General features: G+C 41.1%; 1 long non-coding RNA gene and 2 gene segments (V, D, J or C); all 3 read left to right on the top strand.

Annotated features, from left to right (window-relative positions):
- Positions 1-21,903, top strand: part of LOC121720863 — a 31,126-nt gene extending 9,223 nt beyond the window's left edge. The window contains 2 exon segments of the V gene segment in view: positions 20,355-20,392; positions 21,199-21,903. Of these exon segments, the coding sequence occupies positions 20,355-20,392; positions 21,199-21,527 (367 nt within the window).
- LOC121720864 lies at positions 10,498-11,454 on the top strand. The segment is given in 2 exon segments: positions 10,498-10,637; positions 10,819-11,454. Coding segments are annotated over 2 exon segments (357 nt in total).
- Positions 18,713-20,360, top strand: LOC121720865. Its single transcript, XR_006034651.1, has 3 exons — positions 18,713-18,830; positions 19,011-19,576; positions 20,256-20,360. It is a non-coding gene; the product is annotated as an uncharacterized LOC121720865 (long non-coding RNA).
- Positions 21,904-25,926: the final 4,023 nt, after the last annotated feature.

Genomic DNA, 25,926 nt, shown 5'->3' on the forward strand with positions numbered 1-25,926 from the left:
TTCAGAATGCATTTGCAGGGGAGGAAAGACCTCATCAGCTTGTAGCACAGTCTAAACAAAATGCAGGTGTATTAATAAAACTTTACCACAACAATATTACACAATTACAATACTAAATATAGCTGCAAGCAGCAATGTGGGGGCTTGCATGTCCTCACAATCAGCTGCTTTGTCTCTGTATTAAGTTTGGACTTCATACATCAAAGCGTTGCTGAGATACAAGCTTACTTCCTGTATTGCAGCACCCCCTATAGAGGCCAAATGATGCCAATTTCCTATTGAGTCATCACAATCAGATACCAAGTCCCTGTACCTAGTCTGGACTTCATACATAAAAGTGTTGCTGAGATACAAGCTCACTTCCTGTATTGCAGCGCCCCCTATAGAGGCCAAATAATGCCAATTTCCTAGTGCGTCCCCACAATCAGGTACCAAGTCTCTATACCAAGTTTGGACTTCATACGTCAAAGCTTTGCTGAGATACGAGTTCACTTCCTGTATTGCAGCGCCCCCTATAGAGGCCAAATGATGCCAATTTCCTAGTGCGTCATCACAATATGGTAACAGGTCCTTATACCAAGTTTGGACTTTGCACATCAAAGCGTTGCTGAGATACAAGGTCACTTCCTGTATTGCAGCGCCCTCTATAGAGGCCAAATGATTTCCTAGTGCATCCTCACAATCAGATACCAAGTCCCTGTACCAAGTTTGGACATTAAAGCGTCACGGAGATGTTAGTCCACTTCCTGTTTGGCGGCTTCGTCGCCGTATTTGATTGGCTGTCACAGGCAAACAAAATTGAAATTGAAAAATCTGGCAAGTATCGTTTGTGCGGCTTGGGCAGAAGATCATCTCCGTCAAGTTCCGTGAAAATCGGATGAAATTTGCTAAAACTTTTCGTAGAGTTTAGACCAAATCCAATATGGCGGAGGTCCAATATGGCAGAAAGTGACGTAATAGGAGTCATTGAACTCAGGTCGGTCCAGGAATTTCATCAGTGCCTGATTTGTGAAAATCGGACGCACCGTTCAATGGTCACATGCGTGAATGCAATCCAGGTTCGACCCATTGGTGGCGCTAGAGTGTTGGACATAGAGTTCTGTAAATTGGTGAGAGTGATCATGGGATGGTCCTGAATCAATGCACCAAATTTCACTTTAGACCCAGCGGTTAAATTTTCGGCCAAATTTTGACCCGTTGGTGGCGCTAGACGGCTGGGTTTAGAGTGTGGTCGTTTTATTTAGTTATATAGCTTTATGAAAATATATTCTTATTATTCTTATTATGTATGAAAAGATATTCTGTAAACTGTCTGACGTCCATTGTGGTGAAACAGCAGGGGTAATTACAGCTAAGGCATACACATGCTGAGGGGCCAGGAGTTTACGTATAAGGACATGTATGCCTAAGAGAGAATGGGTAGCCTCAGTGGCTGTTCAGAAGGATCAGAGGTCATTAGAAGGAAAATACCTAGGCACATACTGTATGTCCTTCCTAATGTGGTAAAAGACGACACAGGAGATATTTTCTATTCTGAGTTCACACAAACAAGTGACGACATGAGAAGGTATAAGAATCATGTACAGAAAGTCAGAAGCAGCTTGCTTCGCGAACCAATGCTCTGGAATGCATTAAAGCCATCATCTGCAGTATTCATCTACTGTACGTTGTTTGGAATTCTTTTGAGTTTGTATTATTTGATTACAAAAAGCCACCACAAGAGATCCGTAAATGAGCGTGAGTGGTCAGTGGAGTGTCCCGAAACTTTCTGCCAAATTTCAGCACTTTTTAGCCAGGCGTTCTATGGGCTGCCATAGACTCCAATGTCGGATGTATAATAATAATAGGAAAAGCTAGTAACTCAATGGGTGCCTTCGCAGCTTCGCTGCTTGGCCCCCAATTCATCATTGGTATTGATCACAAAAGTTGAGTATGTAATCCAGGTGGTTGATCCCCTCCTCAGTGATAAACCAGCCATTGCTGAGGAGAGAGATAGCAGAGGGAAGAGGGCTCACCTCACTCAGACACTCTCAAGCCTGGCTGGTTATCTTGTTTAATCAACATGTTTAATCAGCAACAAACAAGCTGCCAGAGGTTTGCCAGAGCTGGCGGTGCCACACACCACACTAATTTGGGCCACAGATGCTCATCAGTTGACCCAACGTCTTCAAACATCTTAATATAGGAACTAAGCAGACACCCTTGGCTATTATTACCTGTCTCCTGATGGTTATCTCCCAGAACCAGAGGCCTGCAGCAGCTCTGGCATCACCAGCCCACGTCATGTTGGCACACACACACACACACACACACAGAGGGATAGCAGAGGGGAGAGGGCTCACCTCACTCAGATACTAGGTTTGCCAGAGCTGGTGGTGCCGCACACACCACACTAATTTGGGGCACATGTAGCAGGATTAAGGGGTGGAGCGCCCCATAATGACTGCCTCGAGTGACGAGCCGCTGCTACACTGGTGTTGTGGGCCTGAGTGTCATCTGGACATGCATTGTGCTCACTGCTGCTTTGCTGAGTTTTGGTCCTTGCGTTATCCTTCTCGAAACGTGGTTTCCTGCTTCACCATATGCGTGGCTGTGGCACCGAAGCTAATAATGTAATTGTGTATTAATGTGTATGTTCATTATTGGTTATTTGTTACTTGTGTTGCTTGCTTTTGATTTATGATTTATGCACCCGTAGGAGGCCACCTGTGTGTTGCTGCAGGTCACCAATGATTGCAGTACCCTACCACTGTTATGTGTGTGTGTGTGTGTGTTTGTTTACCCCCACCAAATGTTAATTTCCCAATTTATTATTTTTCTTCCAGGAGCTGAGAGCCCAGGGGGAGGGTAGAAGTACCCCTGAGGTGGTGGTGTTCCATACCTGTGGACCAGTGGATCTTTCTTGCCGTGTGTAGTGTGTGTGTGTGTGTGTGTGTGTGTGCACGTGTAAGTGGTTGGGTTGGCTTCCTGGGATTACCCCCAGCCTATGGTGATCTGCCTCCCCCCAATAAGCCTCAGCCCTGGTATCCTCCTATCTATCAGTTTTGTGTTTGTAGTAACTAACTGTTAATAAAAATATATTTATGGATGGAACCACGTCTCTGACAGTGAGTAGAACAAACTTTTGTGCCTTCTTGAACCTGAAGTTAACATTTCTCTGGGTGCAATTCCCAGAGTGACGTAGTCTGGCTATTTCAAAATATGGCTAAATGGGGCAGCCATGGCCTACTGGTTAGCGCTTCGGACTTGTAACCGGAGGCTCAAGCCGGTTCAAACCCCGACCAGTAGGCACGGCTGAAGTGCCCTTGAGCAAGGCACCTAACCTCACTGCTCCCCGAGCGCCGCTGTTGTTTCAGGCAGCTCACTGCGCCGGGATTAGTGTGTGCTTCACCTCACTGTGTGTTCACTGTGTGCTGAGTGTGTTTCACTAATTCACAGATTGGGATAAATGCAGAGACCAAATTTCCCTCACGGGATCAAAAGAGTATATATACTTATACTTATACTTAAATACTGCTCTTGCCACACACAGATGCTCATCAATTGGCCCAACGTCTTCAAACATCCGACTGTCCACTTGGTGTGCACTGGGCCAGTCTCATTTGCTGCCTGATACTTATATCCAACAGGATCCTGAGTCTAAACAACACACACAAACATGTCAATCATGGAACGTTCCAGACCAGCATACAGCCACTGACAGAGGTTGTTTTACAGCATTTGTGTCTTGGGTTCTGGGCCCCAATAAGGCACATGAATAATAGGAACTATATTTAAGCAGACACGCTTGGCTATTATTATTATATCGCCTGTCTCCTGCTGGTTATCTCCCAGAACCAGAGGCATGCAGCAGCTATGGCATCACCAGCTCACGCCATGTTGGCACACACACACACACACACACACACACACACACACACACACACACACACACACACAAGGCACCCTCTCCTTCAGAGAATGCCACATACCCACACATCCTGAGCAACGCTGGTATCATGAACAAAACTTATGCTGCTTACAACCAGGACCCTCAACAGAGCAGAGGCAACTGTCACTCATTTAGATGGACTTTCACTTTCCTCACATCATAAAAGCTGCTCTCTCTGTTGTGTCCAAAGATGACCAGACTTGATTATCTTTCAGAAACCTGTAGGCTCCTACCTTAATGACAAGTTAACACTGTTTGTAGTAATTTGACACTCGTATAAAAATGATCCACATATTTCAAATATTGTCTCTTTTGATCCTGTGCATCTCAGGTAGGTTTCATGGCATCCTTTTAGTATCTTTGTTCTTTGTTGTGCTGTGCTGAGATTATAACATAGTCTCTGTTGTGCTGTGGTGAGGCTATTATATTCTTTGCACTGGTGTGTGTGCTACTCATGGTTCTGTGGCTCTCACAGGCTCCTGTAAGCCAGTCTGATCTGTGATTCCTGCGTTCTGTTTTTGCCAGGTTCTATGGGGATCATCACAGTAGGTCAGTCAGTAGGTAAGCTGTAATTAATGCCCAACCTCATGACACTGTGGATATCCTTTGCTGAGCATCACAGGATATTGGACGTTACATGTCTCTTTACCAGTTTAAACCTGGACAAGCTCCAAAAAGTTTAATTTACTACAGTGACACGAGGTTTTCAGACACCCCACAGCGGTTCAGTGGTATCAGGAATGGAGCTCTGACCACCTTCACCATCAGTGGTGTTCAGCTGGAGGATAAGGCCGTGTACTACTGCCAGCAGGGTTATGAGTATCCGTTCACACAGTGAAATATCGCCGTAAAAAAACCTCCTGCTCCTCTCTCAGCTTCACTGATCTTGACAGTTTGTACTCGCTCAATCATGGAACATTTCTTGATCACTATAAACCCATTCAAGACAATTCCGACCTGCCCTGAGACTAACTTCCAGCTATGTACTGTATTAGGCACTACATAGTGATAATGGCCTTCTTAAGAGTATGGGTCAACTCTATACATTGACAGATAGTATCAAGGTTCTTTTTCATGTTTAGGATTCAAAATAGCTTCATTCCTCTGAAATATTACAAATGATTGTTTTTTGCCCAACTCTACTCTACACAACTTTGCAACCACTTTTGTTTGATTGACCTGTATTAGAAACATATCAAATAAAAGCCCCACAATTCAACACATTCCTAATCATCTAAAGCCTATTTTTCATATGGAGTATACTGCATATTTAAACAGACATATCGTTGCAATATAAGAAAGATATTAATCCAAATATGGTGACAGCGAGAAAGGGATAGGGATACATGTAAAAAGCCTTTATTGTAATTGGCTACTTCATTAAAAAGCCACCATGTTTCAATTTAACACAGAGGTCTTCATCAGGGCTGAGTTTACTCACACATTGTTTAACACATCTAGTTGTTTATACTCCACTGGATAGGCCATCATAAAGTTCCATTTAGATATTGGTCATGAAGCCAGTGTTACATCATGCAAAGGACCTACCATCTTCCCCGACATGGTCTGTTGCTGAATTCTACTGCAAATCCAAATAAGCTTTTTTAAAGTATCTACATGGCTCAGTCTTTAGGTCCCTTCACAGAGCTGCACATTCATTGTGAATGTGTCTAAAATGAAAAAGAAAGAATATGAACCGGTATCAATCAATTTTACAACTAGTTTCACACTCCAAAATCTTTAAAGAGAATTGAAATTGTGTTAGGTTGGAAGTTAGTCAGCATTGTGACCTTAGTGAGTCTATCAAGCAAGAGATATTGCATCACCGACACTCATTTGCATAACTGTATATTCACATCTTCTGTGTTAAAACCAGTCCTCCTCCAGACAAACAACACAACAGCTTTCCTCACCCAGGTAGTGGAAACATCCAAAACTACAGCACAACCAAAATGAGTCCAACACTTCAGATGATTTCTCTTATTACTCTTTGGATTAGAGGTAAGATTTCTGTTATACACAGATTAATTTTTTTATTTTGTTTTTAAAAAGGAATTATTCAATGTATTTTTCGCTGTTTTCTCTTGTCTATTCAGGTTCAGTGGGGATCATCACAGTAGATCAGTCTCCTGCTGTCATCACAGCTCAGCCTCAGGACACTGTGAAGATCCTCTGCAAAGCCTCTACAGTAATTAATGATGATATGGAGCTATACCAGTTTAAGCCTGGTCAGTCCCCTAAACTCATGATCTATGATGGAAATAGTAGGTTCTCTGGCACCCCGAGTCGTTTCAGTGGCACATGGACAGGAGCCGACCACACCTTCACCATCAGTGGAGTTCAGATAGAGGATGAGGCCGTGTACTACTGCGCTCACAGTGAGGAGATCCCGCTCACACAGTGAAATATCGCCGTACAAAAACCTCCCCTACATCTCACGCTTCACTAACTCCCTCAAGCTGTTTAAATGAGCAACACCATTCATATGGAAATCTCACCAGGGACAATATTGTGAGTTTGGAGTTGAGGGATTTTCATCTGTTACAGTAACACAAACATTACAATTAATTCATTTTTTTATATACATATATTGTTTGCCATGTTTACAACATATTTGAAATGTGGTTACAATTTTGGCCATAGACAACCCCGCATCTTTTTTTTCTTTTTTTAAAGTGAGTTTCTCTTTACCAGGGTTTTCAAGAACCATGGAACCCATATTCACATAAACATTACATTTACATTATATTTATTTGGGATAGATAGATAGATAGATCAATCCTTCTTTTATTGAACAGATATCAAAACCAACAATATGACTGCCACATGGTGATGCCATGTCCTATCAGAAGAAAATAAATCATGCTTCTCAACTTCTTTACCAACCAATAAATACTCTAATACTCTAAATGAGCCAGTTACCTGCTAATTTTTTTCATCAGCTGCCTAACCCGTTCTTTGCACTCAATGCAAATGCACAGTCCACTCTGGACTCAGTATATTCAACAGAATTTCCTAAATGTCACATATTTTATTTTATTTTTTCCACGATTTAAAATTAGTTTCTTGCGTTTAATAGTTGCAATTTGTTGCAAAACTCTGTGTTCTACCCTGTCCAAAGCAAACTTTTGCACCTCAAAGTGGTGAGTGGTGACTAAGTCTAGACAGATAACATTGAGGTGGTTTTATTTAACAAGCTTCCCCACACGACATTGTGTAGAAAGAAGTTCTGCACAGCTCATTTTCTTCTATCTCAGATACCCAAATATATGTGTAAGAGCACTGAAAAGGTGTGTTTTTTTATGACATGACCTTTAAGGTGCTGGGCAGAGAAATGGTAGGTCTGCTTAGAAGTTTCTCTCATATTGTAATGACATGATAAAAATGTTGTGTTTAATTTCAAATATTTCTCTGATATAAAAACAAGTTGGATGTTGCATGCCTAAAATGTGTGTGGCAACCACGTTGAGGGTTGACTCTTGAGTTCTTTCCATCAGACAGACCTCTAACACTCATTTACATTCAAATCCTCCTCCTCTGTCTTTAAAAATAGTTGTCCCCTACACACACATTAAACAACTCAGAATTGAACTGAACAATTTCTCAGAGGTACAGCCATCATCATGGGCCCAGCACACGAGACCATAACTCTTTTAACCCTCTGGATAACAGGCAAGTGGAAGTTCTGTCAAGGTTTAGATAGGTGTCTTCCTCTCAATTTGTAACCATTCGTCTGATATTCCTTTACTTTGTCTGTTTCCTCACAGGTTCTATGGGGATCATCACAGTAGATCAGTTTCCTGCTGTCATCAATGCCCAGCCTCAGGACACAGTGAAGATCCTTTGTCGAGCTTCAAGGGATATTGGAAATGATACTGAGCTCTTCCAGTTTAAACCTGGCCAAGCTCCCAAACTACTCCAGAGAGATTCAGTGGCTCTTTAAATGGGGCTCTGACCACCTTCACCATCAGTGGTGTACAGATAGAGGATGAGGCTGAGTACTATTGCCAGCAGAGTGAAGAGTTCCCGCTCACACAGTGAAATATCGCCGTACAAAAACCTCTGAGTGGTTCCGTGCTTCAGTGATCACAGTCTTAAACACACACACACACACACACACACACACACACACACTACTACATACTACACCATATTTTTTAACACATTTATTTATGACACATATTTAGATAAATTGAACATAATACAAGGTACAAGGTACAAGGTACAAGGAAGTTTATTGTCACATGCATATAGTTACTGGAAGTAAGAAATGCAGTGAAATTATGTCTGGTGTCAGCCTATTTGTGCAAAGTTGGGGGGGTAAAAAGTGCAGTAGAAGAGGGGTTTAGTAGATTAAGTGGCAAGGGCTGCATAAAAAAGGTGGGGGAGGATTGGGATTGGGTGGGGGGCACCAACAAGGAGCACCCAAGAGCAACAGGGGCAAGGAAAAACTCCCTTACCAAGGAAGAAACCTTGGGCAGATCCACGGCTCAAGGGGCTAACCCAACTGCCAGGGGTCTTGGTGTGTGTGTTGGGGGGATGACAGGGGAGATGGGATAGTGTGCTGTGTATGTGGGGAGAGGGCAGTGTGCAATATGTGTGTTGGAGAAGCTTCCTCATGAGACAATGTGCTGTGTATGTAGGGGGGGGGGGGGGGGGGGGGGGGGGGCAGGGACTTACTATTGCAAGCAGAGTACTGTATGTAATTTATGTGAGTGATGACAGTGAAGATGTGTGTGTGGGCGGGAGGGGAGTGGAGCAGTGACTGTGTGTGTGTGTGTGTAGTGTGTGTGTGGGTAGGTGGGGGCAGTGTGCTGTAAGTATGTAGAGGATGTGTGTTGGAGAAGATCCTGAAGACAATGTGCTGTGTATGTGGGGGGGGGGGGGGGGGCAGTGTGCAGCAAGTATGTAGAGGAGGCTTACTGTAGCAAGCAGTGTGCTGTATGTATGTGAAGTGATGACAGTGATGATGTAAGTGTGTGTGTTGGGGATGGGGGGGGGGGGGCAGAAAGGCTAGGCAATCAAGGACATGGGTAGATGGAGGAGAAATCAAAAATAATAAATAAAAAGTGTGCAAAAGTTGGAGAAAGTCAGATATGTGTGTGTGTGTGTGTGTGTTTTGACGTGTGATGAAATAAGAAAATAAATAAAAGGTCTGTAGCATAGGGAGAGGGATGTAAAAGTGCTAAAAGTCTTGTAGGTGTGTGTGGGTGTGTGTGTGTGTGTGTGGGGGGGGGGGGGGGGGGGGGTCATGAGTGCTGAGGAGTGAATGAGTGCAAAGTCAGTATAGTGTGAGTTCAGAGTTGGGAAATGTTTGAGAGTGCTGAGGAGTGAATGTGTGCAAAGTCAGTATAGTGTAGTATAGTTCAGAGTTCGGATGGCCTGGGGATAAAAACTTCTCCTGAGTCTCTCAGTTCTGGCTTTGTGACTACATAGGCGTCTTCTTGATTTCAGCGGTAGGAATAATCCATTGTTAGGATGAGAAGAGTCCTTCAGAATCTTTTGGGCTCTTAGGAGTACTCTTCTGGAATAGATATCTTGTAGAGCAGGGAGTTGAGTTCTTATAGTACGTTCAGCTGAGAACAGCTAATTCAATAATAATTGAATAATAAAAATCAGCTAATTAACATATTACTGATATTAAACTATGGAGGTGCATACATTTAGAATGCATTTGCAGAGGAGGACAGACTTTATCAGCTTGTAGCACAGTCTAAACAAAATGTAGTTGTATTTCTAAAAACTTTACCACAAAATTGCACAACAATATTACACCATTTGAATACTAATGAATCCAAACAAAATACAGCAAACAGCTGTTGTCTCAATTACAAATATTGGCATTGATCACAAAAGTTGTGTATGTAATGTGGGTGGTTGATCCCCTCCTCATTGTTAAACCAGCTATTGTTGAGGAGAGGGTTAGCATAGAGGGGCTCACCTCACTCAGATACTCTCAATCCTGGCTAGTTATCTTGTTTAATCAGCTATAAAGAAGCTGCCAGAGGTTTGCCAGAGCTGGCAGTGATACACACACCACACTAATTTGGGCCTCAGATGCTCATCAATTGACCTCACTTCTTCAATGTTGGTACAGTCTCATTTGCTTTCTGATGCGTATACCCAACAGTCAGTCAGAGACAGTCCACTCATGTCCATCTCTGTACGTGCCAGACCAGTATAAAGCCACTGGCAGAGGTTGTTTTACAGCATTTGTGTCTTGGGTTCTGGGCCCCAATTAGCCACATGAATAATAGAAACTGTACAAGTAGACACCCTTGGCTATTGCCTGTCTCCTGCTGGTTATCTCCCAGAATCAGAGGCCTGCAGCAACTCTGGCATCACCAGCTCACGTCATGTTGGCACACACACACACACACACACACGACACCCTCTCCTTCAGAGAATAACACAGAGCCACACATCCTGAGCAATGCTGGCATCGTCAACAACACTTATGCTGCTTACAACCAGGACCCTCAACAGAGCAGAGGCAACTGTCACTCATTTACATGGACTTTCACTTTCCTCACATCATAAAAGCTCTCTGTTGTGTCCAACGATGACCAGACTTGAGATAATTTTTCAGCAACCTGTAGGCTCCTACGTTAATGACAAGTTAACACTTTTTAGTAGCAATTTGACACTTGTATAAAGATGATCCGTATATTTCAAATATTGTCTCCTTTGATCTTGTGCATCCCAGGTAGGTTTCATGGCATTTTTTTAGTATCTTTGTTTTTTGTTGTGCTGTGGTGAGATTATAACATGTTCTCTGTTGTGCTGTGGTGAGGCTATTATATGTGTGCTGCTCATGGTTCTGTTTGGCTCTCACAGGCTCCCGTAAGCCAGTCTGATCTGTGATTCCTGCGTTCTGTTTTTGCCAGGTTCTATGGGGATCATCACAGTAGGTCAGTCTCCTGCTGTCATTAATGCCCAGCCTCATGACACTGTGGATTTCCTTTGCCGAGCATCACAGGATATTGGACGTTACATGTCTCTTTACCAGTTTAAACCTGGACAAGCTCCAAAAAGTTTAATTTACTACAGTGACACAAGGTTTTCAGACACCCCACAGCGGTTCAGTGGTATCAGGAATGGAGCTCTGACCACCTTCACCATCAGTGGTGTTCAGCTGGAGGATGAGGCCGTGTACTACTGCCAGCAGGGTTATGAGTATCCGTTCACACAGTGAAATATCGCCGTACAAAAACCTCCTGCTCCTCTCTCAGCTTCACTGATCTTGACAGTTTGTACTCGCTCAATCATGGAACATTTCTTGATCACTATAAACACATTCAAGACAATTCAGACTTGCCCTGAGACTAACGTCCAGCTTAAGCACTATATATTATAGTGATATTGGCCTTCTTAAGAGTATGGGTCGCCTCTATACATTGACAGATAGTATCAAGGTTCTTTTTCATGTTTAGGATTCAAAATAGCTCCATTCCTCAGGAATATTACAAATGATTGTTTTTTGCCCAACTCTACTCTACACAACTTTGCAACCACTTTTGTTTGATTGACCCGTATTAGAAACATATCAAATAAAAGCCCCACAATTCAACACATTCCTTATCATCTAAAGCCTATTTTCTATCATATGGAGTATACTGCATATTTAAACAGACATATCGTTATTGTATTGATAAAGCTTTAGTCAAAAGTTGAATATATGCGGGTTATCCTAAATTATAATATCTATAAACTCATTCTATGTCTTGTCAATTACACAGGAATTACATATAAGCCGACTGCATAGCAAAAGCAGAAAGCTTGAATGTAAAAGACGACATCAAGCAGGGATTTGCTTAATGTTGCCTATACCTGGAGTCTAATAGTCTAAAAAAAAGTATAAAGCTTTACCACAGAATTGCATAACAATATTACATGATTAGAATACTAATTTATCAAAACAAAATACAGCAAACAGCTGAGGTCTCAATTATAAATATTGGGATTATCACAAAAGTTGAGTTTGTTATGTGGGTGGATGACTCCACTGTCAATCTTAAACTAGCTATTGCTGAGGAGAGAGATAGCAGAGAGAAGAGGGCTCACCTCACTCAAGACACTCTCAAGCCTGCTGGTTATCTTGTTGAATCAACATGTTTATTCAGCAACAAACAAGCTGCCAGAGGTTTGCCAGAGCTAGCGGTGCCACACACACCACACTAATTTGGGCCACAGATACTCATCCGTTGACCCAACGTCTTCAAACATCCAATTGTCCGACTTAGTGTGCGCTGGGTCATCGTTCAGCAACCTGTAGGCTCCTACCTTAAGTTTATTATTTATTATTATGTATTTATTTATTTAAGAGGATTACTGTTTCATAAGCTCTTTTATTGAGTTTTCTTTTGCACAGATAAAAGACATGCACTTTCAAATTTCGTTGTAAATGTACAATGACAATAAAGATATATAATATATATTCTATTCTAATATACTTAAGGGATAATGGACAACACAGTGGTCTGTTAACAGAAATTAATGCACGGTTGAGGTTGTAATAGGCCCGACGCACAGTGGAGGGCCGTTTAAACCTCGTAAGTGCATTCATTTCTGTTAACAGACCACCGTGGAGTCCATTATCCCGCTTATTCCACTGTTGCCGCTTGCGTTGAGTTCATTTCCGGTTATAATTTAAATGTTTTAATCGCTAGAACTGTCTTGTTTGTAGAACTATTTTTCCCCGACACATTTCAACAATTTCTCAACTTGCAGGACAAACTGCCATTACTAGTTCTAAATGGATAGTTGCTATGGCCAAAGGCCAGTCGTTAGTTCTATATCAAGGGTCAACATAGGCTACGGTTAATGGTCGTTAAATTACGTAGACAATAGGAAATTCTGGAATAATCTATTCTATTCTATTCTATTCTATTCTATTCTATTCTATTCTGTTCTACAAACTTTATCAAAAGTTAATTGAATCTGTTTTATAAACACACAGCGCATACAGCAGGAACTTTTTTTTAAATCTATTCATTTGCTAAGGGTAATGTTTGTTTATCAACCAATACAATACCATTGAATGATGAGCCAAAGTTAGCTGCTAATTTTCATTTGTTGTCTAACCAGTTCTTACAAAGGCAACCCAGAAGGCAATGTGCTGGGTAAGGGAAACTCATTGCATTCTCCAACAGATCTCTGACCATTATTTGCATACTATGAGGAAAATCCCTGGAGCACACCAATGTTCAGATTAAGAGCAAGTTTAACTAGATGTACCGCAGAGCGGTACAAAATATGACCGCCGCCCAGTCCAACACATTTTTTCCACAAAAATAAATCACGCTGAAAGGCCTATATGATTCTAACTGTCTTATGCATTATCCACACTCAATTCTCACTGGTATCTGCTAGACAACAAGTACCAAAACATGATTAGTTCATAGATTTCACATGTAAAATTCATTTTATACAACCCCACCCCCATCTTGCCTGTTCATAATTCTGAGAAATTCTTGAATTGTGTGCATGTGTGCGTGTACACGTTTATGTTTATGTGTGTGGGTGTGTGTGTGTGTGTGTGTGCGTGCTTGTGTGTTTGCCTGCGTATGTGTGTTTGTGCATGTGCATGCATGCGTACATATGTCTACTGTGTGAGTATGTGTCATACATATGATTACTGTGAATGTATGTGTGTGCGTGTGTATCAGTTTATGCACATGTGTGCACATGGAATGGGTTAACATGACCCCTGGAGGCAAACATACGGAAAAAAATTGGTCATCCTAGGCCCTACGGTTCTCAAGATATTCACAGAAAACTGTGTCTGCCCTACCCTCCTTTCGGGGGGTCCAGTACAGCGGGGGGCTACAGATCAAAACAAAAAACGATGGTTCCATGCTATCCATGTGGGGTTACATGCCCACCAAGTTTCGTGTACCCCGGTCTTTCAGTCTTTTTTCGGGAATCCTTGTTGGTGTACGGTCACTAAATGTACACATAAATAATTTTATTGTAAGGCCCCCCATGAATGAAAGTCCACAAAACTTGGCATGCATTCGGAGGGTGTCATAATGATCTTACACTTTCAATGTCGTGCAGTTTTGACCATGTCAGCCAGAGATATTGTGATGAAAACACCTAATTTTTTGCTTTTTAATTTTTAACTAGGTGGCACTATACATGAAATAAGTGGTAATGGGATGGGTTGACATGCCTCCTTAAGACCAACATACAAAAAAAGGGTGGACCTCCTAGGCCCTACGGTTCTCGAGATATTCACAGAAAACTGTCTCCGGCCACCTACAGGCCAGTTGGTGTATAGTAACATAAATTAATTTATTGTGTGGCCCCCCATTAACGGAATTCCACGAAACTTGGCGTGCATTCAGAGGGTGTCATAATGATCCTACACTTCCAATTTCGTGCAGTTTTGACTATGTTAGGTCACAGATACCTGCGATTACAACACCTCATTTTTACTTTTTTGTGTTTAACTAGGTGGCGCTATACATGAAATGAGTGGTTATGGAATGGGTTGACATGGCCCCTTTGAGTGATGGAGGCATTTGATTGATTGCATTTGTAGAAAACTATAAATGCGGTTATACCAAGCAAATGTATAGCAGCACTGTTTGTATCTTTCGACTGTCATTTATTGCACGTGCTACAAAATCATTCTGTGCAATGGAAGATTTACCAACGTTACACTACACCGGTCTGATACAGTTTTGCCTATACATGCGTGAGACTGAGACGCCTGTTTATTTTGTTTTAAGTGCGTGCAGGGTGTGAGAGGGGAATCGATGTGCTTTGATTACAGCTTGGTAGTTGTAGTCTGTGAAATTAAAAAGCATGTGTGTGTGAAGTATCCAAACAATGACACCTTCATTTCATTATGGCTGCTTTAGCAAAACACCTTAAGCTACTGTGTAGTGGGTCCCATTTAGAAGTGGCTACTTCATTCGCGCTTTCCTTGACTCATGGAGCTGCGTGAATGTTATTACAACTTTTCGCCACGATATGACAGTTTAAGTCCGCTTGATACTGTAAGGCGTAAGCCATTGGTTTCCAAAGGAGATTTTATTTGTGTCGCCAGCATAGCCTATTGACAATTTATGTTGTAAATAGGCCTACCTTATAATCCTACCTGTAGCTTAGGGAAGCTAACAGCTTTCTATTAGGATCTAGTTTGTTAGTTACCGTTTTGTCATAACTCCCTGATGCATTTTTGCATTTAGAATAGCCAGAGCGTGTATATCTCAATCGGAAAATTAAACAATATCGGGTGCCTATGGACTAGGCTGGGTGAACCCAGCCTGATCTGCCCGCTATTTATTTTTTGATTTCTTAAAAGATTGAGCTTGGTCTGATGAAAGCCAGACTAGCCATGGACCTCAGTTAAACAATGCAAGGGAACATGAATCAGCCTATATTTGCACGAACAATAACGGACAAAAGCTCTTCAACTTTGGCCCGTTAAAATGTGTATGAACAGTCTAGCGACGCATTTCATCAAGGCCCATTTGGACATGTCAGTTATTTGCACCACTGGTTAGATGTATAGGCAAAACTGTATCAGACCGGTGTAACGTTGGTAAATCTTCCATTGCACAGAATGATTTTGTAGCACGTGCAATAAATGACAGTCGAAAGATACAAACAGTGCTGCTATCAATTTGCTTGGTATAACCGCATTTATAGTTTTCTACAAATGCAATCAATCAAATGGGCCTCCATCACTCAACCAACGCTAACGGTAACATTACCTAGGTCCTTATTGATATTACAAGATTAACGTACCTGCAGTAAAAACCAAGCATGTCCGATAAACATCCTCAGATTTATTTCGGCTTCAAGAAGAAATGGGAATTACACTTCATGTGAACATCGTCCTGTCCTTATTAGATGTTCGCTGCGGTAAATTACAGTCCTTGTAGGAAGTGTCCATTGTTTTTCCCCAACCCACTTTTAACTTCCAACAAAATTACGTCTCACTGCAACGATGCGCCATCTAGTGGACAAACGACTACATATCGCCAATACTGAAAATGCAGCCATGATGATGATGATGAATATTTATTTTGGCTTTCTTTTGATCCTACTGAATTTGTAATTATGTATCGGCCGTTCTAATACCGATAGTATGTGGGTGCCTGTGTGTGTGCATGTTTATATGTGTGCACCGCCATTTACAGGCCAATGAGTGTACAGTCACTAAATGTACACATAACCTAATTTTTTTAGACCCCCCCATGGATGAAATTCTACGAAACTTGGCATACCCCCAGACCCCCAGAGAATGCCAGGTCAATCATACACATAAAATTTGGTGCAGTTCTGAACATCTTAACTGAAGGTAGGGGCGATTAAAGCAGAATAATATTGCATTTTCATTTTTTACCGGGGGGGGTGCAAATCACAAATGAGTGATTATGAGCCAGGTTGATGTGGGCCCTTGAGACCAACATACCATAAAAGAGAACTGTGTCTGCCCACAGAGAACTGTGTCTGCCCTACCCTCCTTTCGGGGGGTCCAGTCCAGCGGGAGGGCTGCAGATCAAAACGAAAAATGACGGTTCCATGCTATCCATGTGGGGGTACATGCCCACCAAGTTTTGTGTACCCCGGTCTTTCAGTGTCCCGGGAATCCTTGTTGGTGTACGTCACTAAATGTACACATAAGTTATTTTATTGTAGGGCCCCCATTGACCGAAAGTACACAAAACTTGGCATGCATTCGTAGGGTGTCATAATGATCCTACACTTTTAATTTCGTGCAGTTTTGACCTTGTCAGCCAGAGATATTGTGATGAAAACACCTAATTTTTTGCTTTTTAATTTTTAACTAGGTGGCGCTATACATGAAATAAGTGGTAATGGGATGGGTTGACATGCCCCCTTAAGACCAACATACAAAAAAAGGTGGACCTCCTAGGCCCTACGGTTCTCGAGATATTCACAGAAAACTGTCTCCGGCCACCTACAGGCCAGTTGGTGTATAGTAACATAAATTAATTTATTGTGTGGCCCCCCATCAACGGAATTCCACAAAACTTGGCGTGCATACAGAGGGTGTCATAATGATCCTACACTTCCAATTTCGTGCAGTTTTGACTATGTTAGGTCACAGATACCTTCAATTACAACACCTCATTTTTACTTTTTTGTGTTTAACTAGGTGGCGCTATACATGAGATATTCACAGAAAACTGTGTCTGCCCTACCCTCCTTTCGGGGGGTCCAATTCAGCGGGGGGGCTACAGATCAAAACGAAAAACGATGGTTCCATGCTATCTATGTGGGGTTACATGTCCACCAAGTTTCGTGTACCCCGGTCTTTCAGTGTCCCGGGAATCATTGACGGAAATTTGGGCATGCGAAAAAGAAAAAAAAAAAAAAATCTGACTAAACCTATATGACCGCCGCTTCGCTGCGCGGCGGTCATAATAAATATCTTAACTTGAACCTAACTAAAATTTTACTCACTTAGTTATAGATGTTAAAGTATAATTGTTCTCTTCTCCGCATTCCATTTCTCAGGTTCTTTGGGGATCATCACAGTGGAACAGTCGCCTCAGTTTATTTCTGTCCAGCCTGCAACAACTGTGGAGATTAATTGCCGATTCTCTCAGGATATTAGCAACTCCACGAATCTGTACCAGCTTAAACCTGGACAACCACCCAAACTAATAATTTACTACAGTATAACAGGTTCTCTGGGACCCAGAGTCGCTTCAGTGGCTCCTACACTGGGGCTGACCCTTCACCATCAGTGGAGTTCAGATAGAGGATGAGGCCGTGTACTACTACGCTCACAGTGAGGCGTTCCCGCTCACACAGTGAAATATCGCCGTACAAAAACCTCCCCTACATCTCACGCTTCACTAACTCCCTCAAGCTGTTCAAATGTGCAACACCATTCATACAGGGACAATATTGTGAGTTTGGAGTTGAGGGATTTTCATCTGTTAACATAAACATGTCCATCACAGTTCATTATTTTTTTATATACATATAGTGTTTGCCATGTTTACAACATATATGACATATTTGAAATGTGGTTACAACTTTGGCCATAGACAACCCCTCATCTTTTTTTTTTTAAATGTGAGTTTAAATGTGAGTATTATTGTGGGCACGCTTACTCAAGTCCGTTCACACAGTGAAATGTCGCCGTACAAAAACCTCCCCTCCCTTCCACTCCACACTTCACTGACCAACTCAAGCATGAGCCTCTGTATGCCCGCTTCAAAACAAATGGCAAACTTATGCCTGTGTGCACTGTAAGGAAGCATTGTGTGCATTGCACACACAGACCAGTTAATTTCAACATCATGAAGTCCAGCAACAGCATTAACTGGCATTGTGTAGCAGCCAGGCACACATGTGTTATCATCTGCAGACATATCCCACATGCTTGGACACAAAGGCTTTGCCAATGCATTGTCCTCTCTATATCTTAATTTCCATGTCTAATGAAGTATTATAGCAGATACAGATGCATATTTTGGGTGCTTTACATTGATTGTTGATAATACTTTTTTGTTCCTTTCTGATTATGTAACATCTATATTCTAATCTAAACACATCAGCAATCTACTGTGCTGTGATCTCTTTCAGCTAATATGTACAAATTGTGTTTACATTGCTGTTGTAAAACTTGTGTCGTAGAATAAAACAACTTAAAAAAAAATTCTAGTCATAGTTTGAGTCATAGTTTGAGAGGCCTGTTTGTACACCGTTCCCTGGTATGTTGTTTATTTGCATGGAAGTGAATGACATTGGTGCTCATTGGGGACTTCCTGATAGTGTAGCTTAAAGGGCTTGGGGAGGGCTGACTTTCACACTGTCTGAGGGTGTCACATCTTTAACGTACAGCTCTGGTAAAACATAATGAAGTCATTCTTACAGATAGCTATTCTCCTGATTTCATTTTGGGGTGAGCATTTATCCATTTTTTTGAGAACAATAAAATTACTTTCTATTGAGAGAAATGTAGATGAGAAGTTTGGCAACTACTTTCTCAGCCTGTGTTAGACGAGACTTCACAGATATTCAGTGAAATTGATCTGAAAGTTAAACATTCATCTCTAAATGTTTTCTCTGTTTCTGTATTCAGATTCCATCCAGATATCTATCACTCAGACACCAACCCATGCGGCATTAAACGCACATGACACTCTGACCATTAAGTGCTTCCAGTTACATCTACGATGATATGGGCCTTTACTACTTCAAGCACGGACAGACTCCCAAACTCCTCATGAATGAGTTACATGTGAAACCTTCCCTGGAACCCGATACGGTGGATCATGGCTTAAAGGATCACAAGATTTTGTGTTTTCAGTGAGGAATGTTGATTATGCGGATGAAGGGACCTATTTCTGTGGAGAGTACCTCACCTGGCCGTACCACACTGATTCAGAGATGTACAAGATCCTCCTCATATGTAAGCTTTCCTATACTGAGAGTGCGAGCGACTTCATTTCTGTTGGATGTATAATTTAAATAAGGATGTATTATTCATTCAATTCAAATGGATATACGTGATCCTTTATGAAGAGATATTGTACGGGGTGCTTTGTGGGATCGTGCAGTCATTTGTGAATGGACAAAACCTTTAACTGTGGAGTATAACTCTCCAAACTTTCTTCTAGTGGAGGAGAAGACTGTGTTAAAATGCAGGTAGGCAAAAACGTACTTATATCATAAATTGCACAACAAATACATCAACACTGTAGAAAATGCACATAAAGGTGTAGGATATATAAAGACTTTCAATAGTTTTTGAATTTGATGTTTAATCATATGTTACAGGATATAATCTGATTATCTATAATAGATTATCAACATTGATGCCATAACAACTTTTTTATTATAAATGCACATACTTGTTTATGATGGCATGTGTTTTAGTGTAGATAGCCTGACGGTTACACTTTCTATGACCCCATTGTGGCCATAAAGCATGATAAACACAGTCATAAAGCATAATAAACACAGTCATAAAGCATAATAAACACAGTCATAAAGCATGATAAACACAGTCATAAAGCATAATAAACACAGTCATAAAGCATAATAAACAGTCATAAAGCATAATAAACACAGTCATAAAGCATGATAAACACAGTCATAAAGGCTTGTAAAGCATTTACAAAGCCATATAATGATTTACATTAGTCATGACTGTACTCATAAAGCATTATGGTGTCATTGTTATTGTCAAAGGTTTATTATGCATGTGATACTTAAGATGTAAGGGCATCATACTTTCTGAGTGCAGTCATAAATATATCTTGATTATGAGACATTATGAATGTTTATGAATGTCTTCATACTGCTTTATGGTTACTGAGTTTAGGTAAAGTGTTGGATAAGTTGGCTGTACATAAATACTATGGGCGAGCAAACACTGTGAGGAGGTTTTTGTACGGCTGTTCCCACTACTTCAGTCACTGTGGTACATGTTTGGTCAAGGCACCAAACTGACTGTCAAAAGTAAGTGCTTCACTTCTCTCCTTTTCATCATAGTAAGTTAAGTAGGCTATATTAATGAAGAATATAATAACCTGAAATGTATTGGAATATAATTTTTAGCTCATTGGTTATGTTTGGATTTTGGATCAGGTTGAAATTTGTGTTTTGAGCATACAGTAAACCAGTTTACTGGTATCAGAAAACTTTTTTTTTTTATATGGCTATTTGATCATACTTTAAACTGTTAAGTTTAATGTTAGTGTAATGTCTATTAATGTCATTCTAAGTCACTTTGGACAAAAATCTGCTAAATATCTTAAACATAAACATAGAAAACTGAATTGTAGCCTAATCATAATGGAAGTAATAATAACAATACAAGTCCAATTGATTAAAACACACTGCCATTAGACTTTCTGATGTGGAATTTTGTTTTTCTAACTGGCAGTCACATAATGTATTGTTGGTGATATATAACATATTTGAAATTATGAGGATCAAATCTGTCAAATCGTTTAAAATTAGTGTTTTATAGGCCTATCTGTCACTGTCCGTAGCTATGCACATTGAGGGGAAAGATTTCTTATAAAGCCGTGGATTTAGACACACAATGAAAGTATGGCTTTGATGCACCTTGGCACTGTACAGAAGGCTTAAGTGGTACAGCTACAATACATTTAAAGGTCATTGCTTTGATAACCAGGGAGCACAAATGTCGATAAATACTATGTATTCCTGTATTTGACTGTAAATCACTTTATAGATGGCTAAATAAATTCATGTAAATGTTGCTAATAATTGTGATTTTTGAATCTAATCTTTTGTAGGTCGTGCCGTCTCATCTCCTGAAGTCAAGATCCTTCAGCCGACCCAAAGGGTTGCCTCTCCCGGCGTTCCTGCCTCACTGGTCTGTGTGGTCAGCAAGTTTTACCCTGACCAAGTGACGGTGAACTGGTTGGTGGATGGACAGGGGGCCAAAGGGGACAAACAGGACAGCCAGTCGGTGCGTGCGTCTGACAAGACCTACAGCATGAGCAGCACTCTGTGGCTCCAGCCGACTGACTGGGAGGCGGCCAAGACCTTCACCTGCCAGGTCCAACACGAGAGCCAGCAGGACCCCACCACCGCCACGCTGGACAAGAGTCAGTGCATGTAGCTAGAGGAGTCCGGGAGCTAGAGCAGCAACACACACACACACACACACACACACACACACACACACACATACGCACCCGCGCACGCACACACACACACACACGCACATGCACACACACACACTCACCCACGCACACACACACACACACACACACACACACACACACACACACACACACACTCAACCTGCTTCGAAACATGCAGCTGCTAACGCTCATTCTTTTACTTCTTCTTTTCAGTTCATTTTAGCAAATGTGTTTGCACTTGCTGTCTCAAATGATCAATCTGTGCTATGTGCCTTCAGATACAGCTTCAAGTGCACTGTGCTGGCTTCTCACTATTGCCTAAAAATAATAAACATGTTATTTTGAATCCTTTCTTTGTCTTTTTCTATTTCATTATTTCATCTTGGCGTCAGTTACTTTCTGTCTAATTTTTAATTCATCTGACTTATCTTGAGTGTGTCCAGACTGTATGTACAGTACATTACATAAACACACACACACACACACACACACACACACACACACACATACACACACACACATTGTACATTAAAGCAACACCAAAGAGTTTTTTGTACCTTAAAATAATGTTTCCAAAATCGTTTCAGTGGTTCATCAACTCATAACAGGGTGAACGGCACTTTCTGCATTCACTTCGCAGCCCTCTATCAACTATAACCGCACTATGTAAGTTTGCCGGATCGGGTAGCGGATCTGTAGTTCGATGGAATGAGACATAAGAAACTAAAATTTGACTTGCATCTGATGTCGCAATACATCATACTTTCATAAAATCATGCAACATGTCAAAGTCAAAGTCAAAGTCAAAGTCTGCTTTATTGTCAATTTCTTCACATGTCAAGACATACAAAGAGATCGAAATTACGTTTCCCACTATCCCACGGTGGAGACAAGACATTTTACCAATTAGGCCCACAGACAAAACATAACATTCAATTAAACAATATAAAAAGTAAACTAGATGTACTGCAGAGCGGTACAAAATATGACCACCGCGATTCTAACTGTCTCACTAAATTGCATTATCCACACTCAATTCTCACTGGTATCTGCTAGACAACAAGTACCAAAACATGATTAGTTCATAGATTTCACATGTAAAATTCATTTTATACAACCCCACCTCCATCTTGCCTGTTCATAATTCTGAGAAATTCTTGATTGTTTGTGTTATGTTTATGTTATGTGTGTGTGTGTGTGTGTGTGTGCGTGCTTGTGTGTGTGCCTGTGTTTGTGCCTGTGCATGCAAGCGTACATATGTCTACTGTGTGAGTATGTGTCATACGTATGATTACTGTGAATGTATGTGTGTGTGTGTGTGTGTATCTGTTTGTGCACATGTGTGCACATGAAATGGGTTAACATGACCCCTGGAGGCAAACATACGGAAAAAAATGGTCATCCTAGGCCCTACAGTTCTCAAGATATTCACAGAGAACTGTGTCTGCCCTACCCTCCTTTCGGGGGGTCCAGTCCAGCGGGGGGGCTACAGATCAAAACGAAAAATGACGGTTCCATGCTATCCATGTGGGGGTACATGCCCACCAAGTTTAGTAGTGCAAGGCAGCCATTGTGGGTCCAAAGTCCAGGATGTTATGTAGCTGAGGGTGGAGGGGGGAGAGGGGAGAGAGAGTTCAGCATCCTAACAGCCTGGTGTATGAAGCTGTTGGTGAGTCTGGTGGTGCGGGAGTGCAGGCTTCTGTACCTCTTCCGAGAGAGCAGTGGATCAAACAAATTGTGAGCGGGGTGACTTGCATCACTCACAATTGTGGTCGCCTTGCGGGTGAGGTGGGAGGTGTAAATGTCCTTCAGGGAGGGGAGTGAAGCGCCAATAATCCTTCCAGCTGTGTTCACTATGCGCTGCAGGGCTTTCCTGTTGTATTCAGTGCAGCTTCCGCCCCACACCGCGATACAGCTGGAGAGGATGTTGTACCTTGTCTGTGGACATTGTTATTTGCAAAGCCGGTGCTGGATAAACAAATGGTGTGTGTGACAGAGGAAAAGTTCTTTGGTGTTGCTTTAAAGCAGCACGGGCCAAACTAATTGAATTATTGAATTATTTATTTACGATCATGTTTTGGTGGGAACTGACAGTAGTCTACAAACTATAAACTACATCTACAGTTTTTATCTACTTCAGCAGTAAAAAAAAATCTATTTCAAGAAGATAGAAGCTTGTAATAACTTAAAAGAGAAGCAGTGAAAGATTTAGGATCATCTTGATTTAGTTCTTTTTAAATATGATATAACAGCACCATAATAAAAATCTATTTTCTCTATTTTCATGTTGCATAAACAGATAATTTATCAACTCAATCTACAAGTTTTGAGGGGCAACAAAGTTATTACAGTATTTGTTACACTGTAAGTGACAGAAACACTGCCCCCCTGTGTTCATTGATGTTTCGCACATTTTGACACTGTTAAAACCACCAGGCTCGTTTTTGGTAATATAACATGGGGGAGACCACACATTGATAAAGGTTAAAGAAAAAGGATTTATAGTAAATATGTATTCTGAAACATAAAGCACAGTCAGGATAAATGTGATGGTGAGAAATAAAGGTGCCGTTAATCAGCGTAATGTGTTACAGTATATAATCCAAGCAGAAGACAAAAGCCACGCATGCTGGAAAGGAGAGTGGGAATGCCGAACCCTAGCCAGGTAGCCCCTTTTATTATCCTGGAAATCCAGAGTTCTCACAAGAGCACAATGGAATTGTCTCTGCAAGACACTCTGGCAATGAGTAATGATGCACGTTACTTTTTCCCCTTGCATCCCGTTGCTTGAACATTCTATTTGGTTCCCAATCTACTTCCTCTGCATTAAGTTAACATATGGAATGTTAAAACGGAAGCCTTGTGGGGCCAACTATGATGCTGATAATGCAACTCTCTTGAAAGGGTGCCCCAATCAGGTGACTAGCGGCACCTGTGCCAGACCTCTGCCCTGCATGACTGTCACAGACACAGGCAGGCAGGCAGAAACCAGCAGGGCTGTAACCACACTTACTGTAGACCTAAAACTTTGTTTGAGAGGCCTGTTAGTACACCGTTCCCTGGTGTGTTGTTCATGGAAGTGGAGTGAATGACATTGGTGCTCATTGTGAGAGCTTTCCTGATAGTGCAGTTTAAAGGGCTTGGGGAGGGCTGAGGACTTTCTGAGGAGCGGACGTCACATTTTAACTCACAGCTCTGGGAAACAGCATTTTTGAGAACATTACATTTATTTTTTTGACACAAATTTAGACTAGATGTACGGCATAGTAGCATGCATTGCATTATTATTTTGTACTGTGGCGTGCCACATAACACATGAGTGGCTATGGGCTAGGTTGGTGCAGGCCCTTGAGACCACTTGAGACCATTTGTTTTTGAGCTCCTGTTGCGTTCCCTCACAATATTTTGCATTTCCTTCCTCGTAATAGTTTTGCATTCCCTTGCAATACTTTTGACTTTGCGAAGGAAGGCAAAACTTAGTTGCAAAACTTGGTTGCAAGGGAATGCAAAAACATTTTGAGGGTATGCAGAGTAAACCAAAAGGCTATGGGGTACATTGCCTATATAATACGCATTCTCGCCATCTACTGGCGAATGCATAGAATACAACAATCATCTGGCTTGTGTACCCCATAGCCTCGTTTTGTTTTTACAATGCCCGTTGTATATAAGGCAAATTATGCCTTAGGGAACTGGTAACACTCCATAATAAGGTGCCATAATAAATAGCAAACTAGTAATTACCTAACCCTTTGTTAATATTTGTTAATTGTTACTAACATATCTATTTGGCACAAGTTAATAGGTTTTAATCATTAATTAAATATTAGTTGTTTGCATAAAATCTGTATGTCAGCAAATCTATTAACTAATATTGTATTAATATGTGTTAATAGTTAACTAAATGTATTTTTGGCACTAATTAACAGTTATTTCTTGCATCATTTAAATGTTAAATGTTTATTTGCAAACTATATGTTAATAGAAAAGTTAATGACTTATTATTATTTAACTAATTGTTATTAAACTGTGCTTCTGCCTATCCCAATATGAACCGCTCTCCATAGGACCCTTACAATAGATAGATAGATAGATAGATAGATACTTTATTGATCCCCAAGGGGAAATTCAAGAAAAAAACACGGAGCTACCGACATGCTGCCACTGTTGTCGGCGCCGGAACCGCTTGCAATAAAGTTGGTTAAGCTTAATTAATATATTAGTAGTAGGCTATATAGCTATAAGCGTGGGGCCCCTTATAATAAAGTTGGTTAAGCTTAATTAATATATTAGTAATATATAACTATCAGTATGGGGGACCCTTATAATAAAGTTGGTTAAGCTTAATTAATATATTAGTAGTATATAGCTATC

This window comes from Alosa sapidissima, chromosome 10, assembly GCF_018492685.1.
Source record: "Alosa sapidissima isolate fAloSap1 chromosome 10, fAloSap1.pri, whole genome shotgun sequence".
Classification (NCBI taxonomy): Eukaryota; Metazoa; Chordata; class Actinopteri; order Clupeiformes; family Clupeidae; genus Alosa; species Alosa sapidissima.